General features: G+C 37.2%; 1 protein-coding gene across 1 annotated transcript in view; it reads left to right on the forward strand.

The window, feature by feature from the left end:
• MAN1A2 (mannosidase, alpha, class 1A, member 2) overlaps window positions 1-8,241 on the forward strand; it is a 141,631-nt gene that overhangs the window by 41,284 nt on the left and 92,106 nt on the right. The window contains exon 3 of the mRNA XM_009892633.1: window positions 6,634-6,730. Within this exon, the coding sequence (XP_009890935.1) occupies window positions 6,634-6,730 (97 nt within the window). The remainder of the gene's footprint in view (window positions 1-6,633; window positions 6,731-8,241) is intronic.

Consider the following 8,241-nt stretch of genomic DNA (forward strand, 5'->3'; position numbering starts at 1 on the left):
AGAGCAACTCTGTAGAATATATGCCAGTGTGTTATTTAACAGAGTTTTCTTGATTATATTAATGCTTGATGATGTTACATTTCAGAATTATTGGTATTAATTATGTCATTGATACACAACGTGAGCTACCTGGAGCTGATGAGTAACCTCTTATGGGTGTGTTCCATTAAGACCATAGACCAATACTGTAACACCTGAAACTTGCAACAGTTAACTCTTAATCTGCTCTGAGATTTGGATTCTTGATTTGCATTGCTGGCATCCATTCTTTTTTGCCGCTTTGTTACCAGAGGACTAGGTGGTTAACAAGACATAGTTTCTGAAAGATATTCAAGGGGAGATCAGAGAACAGCAGACCCCTATGCCTGATGAATGAACTGTGTAGGTTAACAAAAACTAGACAGGGAATAGAATTGTTGAGCACAGAGATACCTAAGATTTCGCAGTATATTTTTAACGATGTCATGATGCACAAAGCTATAGAAGATTCCTGAAGGAGTCAAGAAGCACATGAATGTGGGAGATACGATGGTTATATACACAACTTTTCAAAAAATACTTGGCAAGGTTCATCACTATCAGCTATTGAACTAAGCAGCCATGGGATGGAGGATTCTGTCTCTGTTTGCCTGGAGAAATTGGTTAGAAGGTAGGAAATGGAGATGACAAATAAATGGTGCTGGAGGCCACACAGGGTGTGTGCTGGGGATCCATGTTCTAAATTATACAAATAAATTATTTAGATTTGGAGAATGGATGAATGTTCAACTTTGCTGCGAACATAGTGATTTGGAGTAGAAAACTGAGATCAGACCGAAGAATTGCAGAAAAATCTTATGGAACTGAATAATTATCTCCCCTTTTATTTCTCAGCTAAATGTAAGATGATGCATATTGGGGCTGGAGGGGGAGAAATTCCAACTTCACACTTAATATGAAAAGCCATGAGGTGACTTATTTTTTCTTGAGAATGAGAGCTTGTGTTTATAATAGTTCCTTGGAAATGTCACTGTAGTGCTCAACAGCAGACAAAAAGCAAAGATGCAGTATTTTAGGAAAAGAGAACAAAACAGGCAAGGTTCTTGTGCTAGTGTGTGGAGCTAAGGTGACTCTGCATCTTGTACACTTCATGCAGTTCTAGTCTCTCTGCATCAAAAAGGATACAGTAAAACTAGCAGAAGTGCAGGGATAAGCTGATAAAGATGATTAGATTGATGCCTGAAAAGGCAATACTGGAAGAAGGCAAAACTGGAAGATAGGAACTGCTTTCTACTGTGCAGTCCTGGTTGTTTACAAACATGGTCTGGGACATTCTAGTTTTCTGAATGCCACAAGATCAGTCAAACCTGTGACTGACTATCAGTTTCTCTTGAAACCATCAGGACACACAAGGTCAAAAATATCGATTCCTCATCTTGGGGGGGGGGAAGTGTTTGGCTTGCTTGTACAAATTTGAGCAGTCAGTTCACTGCTGTAAGCTCTCCAGGTTTAGGCCCTTTACATTTACATCTACTGTTCCAGTTCTCACCAGTCTGAAATATTTTCCCCTTAGTTCCATCTGACATCTTAGACCTCAAGTATTTCATGCCAACAAAAAAGGACAAGCTTGTCATTTTGCATACATTTGATAAACATTTTAGTTTTGTTTTAGTAATGGGTTTGTTACCAGATTCATTAGTAACAGAAGAAAACCCAGCTTTCTGTGTGTGTTAGGAACATGTTCCAAACAGACTTTCTCAATGGCAGCGTTGAGAAATACATGACAGAGGCATAGGCTGGTATGTGAAATAATTTCCCTTTAGGTAGGGATTTGTAGCTCCCAGAAGAATAAAATAATCTGTATGGGTTTTCTAAGTTTCTTCGAAAATCTGAGTATCTATACAAGGAAAAGATCATTCTTTAATTTAACCTCCAAAAAGTATTCTCTGCAGGCAGTAGAAAAGTGGATATTAATTTTTAATCTGCCAATTGAGCAGTAATCTTGTCTAGCAAGTCCTTGGTTAATTTTAAAAGAGAATTTGAAGGTTGTTTGTATAAATCTCTTGAGATTGTACCCCTAACCAGAATAGGTTCCTTTGAAAGCAAAACCCACTGTCTGTTATGCACATTCCTGATGAATCGCAAGAAGGGGATACGTTTCTCATTTCTACACACACGCAGTAAATACTGCAATTTGCCAGTAATTTGTTTCTCTTGTTTATTTCTCAGGACTCTTATTTTCTGTTTGCTAGGTGTCTGCCCTTGTACCATTCTGTCTTTATAAAAACCTGATTTCCCAGTGACTACCGAGGATTAGATCCCATGAACATGTTCTAAAGTTAGTAAAAGCGTCTAGATAATGGTGTACCTACAAAAGCAATTTCATTTGAGACATGCCTTGCTTCTTGACATTCTGGTTGTTTTGCAGCAGAGTCCAAATTAATCTTTTTGTAGAATTATCAAGCTGTACATGCAACAGCATTTGCTGGCTGTTGTATATAGTGCATCCCATAATAAACATGCTTGAGACTGATATTCAATAGACCTATCCCCTATGAATGATTTTGCCTTCAAAAGCAAAATCTGGCATTAGCAGTGTCAATAAAAAGTCCATCACTAAAAACCATTTGTTCTCTGGTGGACAGATTGCAAGATCTTTATATGATATGCCATCAAGCTCCAAGCACTTACTTTGGCAAACTGCTCTCAGGTATGGAAATTTCAGCTATGGAAACCTACCCACCGCCTTTTTCATAATTATTGGTCCATGCCTGGACCAGCTTGTTACTTTCATTCTACCTGAGCTTAAGATGCCTCTGTTATGGGTTCTTTAAGGGTTGGGGATTATTTTTTTTTGCAAGTATTTTTGCTTGCTTTCTATTATCATTAGTGCTGATGTTCCAGTCAGTGTCTGAAACTTCCCTCTCCTCTCAAAGACAAGTTTAGGTTTTTTTTAATAAAAGCTTGTCTATACCTGCAACTATTCTTCAGCATTTCCAACTTTTACTATGCAAATGCTAGCTGGCATAACTGTAGAGATAATCTTGTTTTTCAGATCAGGACTTCACATTGCTTGTACTTCCTGAGCCAAAATGACATCCTCTGTTAAATTTTCAGCTGACAGAGGCATCTATCTTCTCCTGTCTCTCAAAAGCTTCTATGTGCACAACTGCTCCTAATAGCATCGCTGTTGTATCTATAGTATATCATGCTACCAGTTCTGGCAGTAACAGAAATCTCTGTGTAGTTATAAGATCTCTTGGCATATCGTCCTTACAAAACTTAATATTATATACAAGAGCTGTGGGATTTCTCACTTGCAGTTTCTCAATGTGCAGTTATCTGCTAACATGATATCATGAAGTCTGCTCACTTTGTGGTAAAGGAAAGTAATGAGCTGTGTGCGAGAGTAATGTTCAGTGTTCATCTGGAAATAATTAGTTGACCGGTTAGTGTAATCAAGTCAAAAGATTCTCCGGGAGTTATACAGCCATATTCTTTGTACACTGTTTGGGGGAGACAGAGGGGACAGACATGGTGTTTGTGTTTATGAAAGTAGCTTAGTCTCCTCAAAACACGATTTCCTATCTCAGAACCTTAGATGATGCAGTCAACTGTGTCTTAATCTCTTGTGTTTGACAGAGTTTCTGGTCTCAGTAGTGTTTTCTTAAGTTACTTCTGCATTAATTCATGAATCTGGTGAAACTGACTCATTTACAGTTTCTATTTTACTGAAATTTTATCTTAGAATGAATTTTATCTTATGATCTTGTGGATATAGGGACATATTATGTTGTGATGTATTCTGTTTTAGCCCTTTGTAATTTCCATAATTTTCCTGGGTTTCCTCAGAACTAAATAGTCTATAACAAAATCTGCACCTTCCCCCTAGAAGCGTAGCAAATTGGGACAGAGAAATATTCCGTAATTAACATTCTGCTGTGAGGAAACAAGTTGTTCTTTTGGGATTAGCTGGTTTTGATCTATAATGGTATTTGCCTCCACTTTGCGATTTTTACAAAGCTAAAATGTCAATGGTCATTTGATTCCCCTACATGAAATACTTAATTGATGCATCCACTTACGTGTAGAAGTGGTGCTTGGGGACATGGTTTAGTGGTGGACTTGGCAGTGCTAGGTTTACGGTTCAACTTGATAATCTTAAAGGTCTTTTCCAAACTAAATGATTCTATGATTTTACATATTTGAATTCAAGGGTCTCAAAGCCTAGTTTCTCTTACCAGGTTGGTTAGATCTACCATGTCATGGTCACCGTGTCGTTTAGACCTCCATTTGTTATCAAATTCACATAGAGCTCACTGGTCAGTAATTCTTTAGTTTCCTCCTCTAGTGCCTTCTAAAACTATAGGTCTGTGTTTTGCCAGGTGGAGTTTTTAAGATTTAAAGGTGGACTGGCAATCTGTGAGTTAGAGCAGGACGCTTCATGGAGGCCTTGTCTGCCCCTTTCTGATTGGAGAAAGCCTTAAGTCCACCCTGACCAGATGAAACCTTAAGTACCCTAGTCTGATCCCATAACTGATCCTGCTTGGAGCAGGATGTTGAACTAGAGGCATCCTGAGATCCCTTCCCGCCTGAACAATGCTGTGATTCTTGATTCTGTGGTCTGAAGTTAATGAACAATTTTATATAAAAATTTGTAGGTTGATTCTGGATAACATTAGTAAGAGGTCTCAGAGGAACTTCTATACTGCCTGTGATCAGGCTTTTATTGCATTTGTCGTGCTGTAGTTTTCTCAGCTGTCAAGAGAGGATCACTTTACCTGAGTCATCTTGAGGTTCTAATAGCTATTAATTGGTCAATTTGATGAGTGCTTTGTAAACACTAAGGAATGCTAATGAAATGGCTTTTCTCTCCTCTTTTAGTATAATATTTGCATCCTCTTTTTCTTATATTACAGGCTCACGACACTAAAAGAAACTATACAGTATTATTGCCTAATCAGGTGTCAGAATCTTTTCTTGCAAATGCCAAAAGCAACATGTGAGCTGTCTTTGAATGACGAGCAGTAGGAGTGGGACCTCTGGCATCTTGAGAGGGATGTGTGTGCCTCGGTTGATATCAGTTTAACACAGGAGTGCTTCCCAGCTTCTGGGCCTGTGCACGCACCTTTGCTGCCATCCAAATTTATTGTCTGGGCATGAGTTAACTGAGCTGTGGGAAATTTGGAGGGAGTTTACGTTCAAAGGAATTACAGCCCTCTAGGTTGGACAGGGATCTCTTGATGGTTGTAGGGAGACAGAGACTTTGTTTTGCATGTCTCAGCAGGCAGTTTAGATGCAGTTTGAAAGATTTGGGATTACGGGATGTGAGTTCCACTAAATCCTGAACTCTGTAAGAGAAGAGAGCTGCTTCTGTGTGAGGTAGTGCTGGTAAGGCAGCCGGCTGCACCTTAGCTTTTAGGCAGCATCTGCTTGTTTACTCCTGTTTTCTGAGTATGGTGACTCTCTGATTAAAATAAGAAAACTAGTCTTGTAAATCATAGTGAAAACCTTATTTGCCCTGGTATAATCAGTTTCTTAAAGAGCTAGCATTAGTCTGTTAGTTACACTAGCATAGTTTCTCCTGTTAGGCAGCATCTCAGAAACTTGTGGATATCATGATTTAAGCCCTAAACATTTTTGAGGACAGGGTTGTTTATGTTAACAGTATTTTAATACCACTTTCTATGACATAATAGAAAAATAAAATACATATAATGTTGGGGATATAGCTGCATGGCTGTTGTTTTAGAACAGATTTCTTCCTAACTGTTCTTGTGTCTTGGGCAATGTCTTTTGGAATCTGATTCCTTCCTCTTACTTGCTTTTATTTGATCTGTTTAAGTAACTAATAATTGATTTTAAACTGCATTTGCTTTGCAATTTGGTTGCTGTTGAATTTCTGCTGTATGCAAACAAGCAAGGATTTTAAGCAAATCCATAAAAGCAGTGCTTGGTGGCTGATGCCAACTAATACTTGTGGGTCAGCAAGGCCTTTTGTTTTTTTCAATGTAGTTTGCTACAGTACGTGGTGGAAACATATATTAAAAAGTTGAGAATGTTTTGTGGAGCAAATATTAATAATTTTATACTGCCTTGTTCTTTATGCTTTCTAAAGAGCAAAGCATTTGGGATTTCTTTTGGTGGATTCTGCATGACAGTATATCTTGGTCAAGTAGGTGTTGCTAATAAAAAATTTATTATCCCTTTTGCAAAATTGTTTAGTCATACTTGGATGCACCAGTGTAAATAAATCCCTTTTATGCTTCAGATACTGGTAGATTTTTTTTTCTTTAGGGTGGCATCTTAGATATTAGCCAGTATTTTTCACCAGTTCTTTATGATTAAATGCAGTTCTGCTTAAATTCGTAAATGTCTGAGCGTATATTTAAGGGGGAAAAAAAAGATAAAACAAGAAAACAACCTAATGCAGAGTATTAGGCTCTATAGCTCAGGTCAAATAGACTTGAAGTTGTTTCCAAATTTATTCATGCTATGTAATCTGATTTCTGTAACAGATAGAAATAGTGGTAAAGTAATTATCAGTATGCTGGGATTACTGTGAAAGATGAAGTCTCAAATAAGGAGTAAAATATTATATTCGTTCAAAGTAGTTTTATAATGTAATCAAATCCTATTTTTTCCATCTCTTAGATGATGAAGCATGCCTGGGACAATTATAGGCAATATGGATGGGGACATAATGAGCTCAAACCAATTGCCCGGAAAGGACATTCCACCAACATATTTGGTAGGCTATGTTTTCTGGTCTGTTTTCTTTTTTTTTTAAATATTTCTATCCCTGATATCCTCTTTGAAAGACTACCCAAAATTCCTAGCATATTCTGTTTTAATATAAATATTTTGAAGTGTGGATGACAGAAGTGTGTTGATTATTTCAATGGTATATCAATGAATTACTTTACTAAACTATCTTTTTGGGAGAGTAATGTGTTGTTATTGTTGCAAAAGCTAAGCTGTGTCTATGTGCACTGTTACTTTGTGTATGCATATATATAAAAAAATAAAATTTACAGTGCATTGATGATATTTTGGGATGCAATGAATATAAATTTGTTTTTAAAAGAAACAACCTCATCTTGTTTAGATCTTTGTGTTTAATTCCATAAGAATGCGATACAAGAAAAAACGCATGTGCAAGATGCCAAAAAACGCTAGTACCAAGATTAAATTTAAAGTAGCTTCTAAAAAAAGATCTGGATAAGGTGAAAGTGACATTGTTACTTGATGTGGAACTTGCATGTCCTGAACCTGTGGACTGAAATAAAGGAAAAAAAACAACATTCAAAATACAGCAGTTTGAGGGGAGGGGCAAGTTTTGAAAAAATTCAAGGGATGGAGTGAAAATATTTGAGCAGTGGAGCGTGAATGAGTGTTACAAATGGCATTTAGAATAGTATGAAAAGTAAGGAAGGTAAAGAACAAGAAATTGAATAGCCCTGTGTTGCGTACATGTGATCAGGCTAGATGGCTTTTCTTCCTTAAAATATCAATGATCTGCAGCAGTCCTGCTTTTTTGGTGTAAGTGCACTGGGATAGAATAAGTAGGATAGTGATCTGAAAGTGACAAGCATTTTATTGGTACACTGACCAGGAATGAATCCAGTTTTTGTCCCCAGTTCTGTAGGACTGATGGTTCAAAAAACCTGGTTGTAACCATTGAGGACTGAGCCCTGGAGGTTCTCTAGATTCATCCTCTGGCATAGCAGAACGATAACCTTGATGTTAGTGATTAAGGTTAAGCCTGGATTACAGCACCTAAGATGACTGAGCCACAAAGTTAATGCATTTACTTTGAAATGCGCACAGGAGAGCTGCTGTAAGGCTGGGTAGGGTTTTTTGAGTTCTGTTCAGGGTTTCATACTGTGTTCATCCACTCTCTGGTATCTGAGGAAGGTATAAATTTATATCATAACCACTTTTTACATAAAGAATGAGTGTGTATATACTGTGTATACCTCAAGTATGTTAGTATTAGTTATAATAGTTTGCTTGGAATCAAGATTTTGTTGGCTTTTATTGTAAGGCAGTTGACTAATGACTTTGTGTGAGGTTGGTTCTCATTGTAATTGATATTTGTTTTATTTTTCTTGATTTAAACCTTGAATTTATTTCTTATGGATGATAGAAGTACAGATTAGGATTGTGTAAGTGGTTTTCTGTGTTCAGTGCCTGAACTCAGAATAAATTATTTTGATTTAAATCTAACTGTTGTTAGCTTTTTGTTTTCATTTGTAGGGA

Source organism: Charadrius vociferus, unplaced genomic scaffold, assembly GCF_000708025.1.
Source record: "Charadrius vociferus isolate BGI_N301 unplaced genomic scaffold, ASM70802v2 scaffold301, whole genome shotgun sequence".
NCBI lineage: Eukaryota > Metazoa > Chordata > Aves > Charadriiformes > Charadriidae > Charadrius > Charadrius vociferus.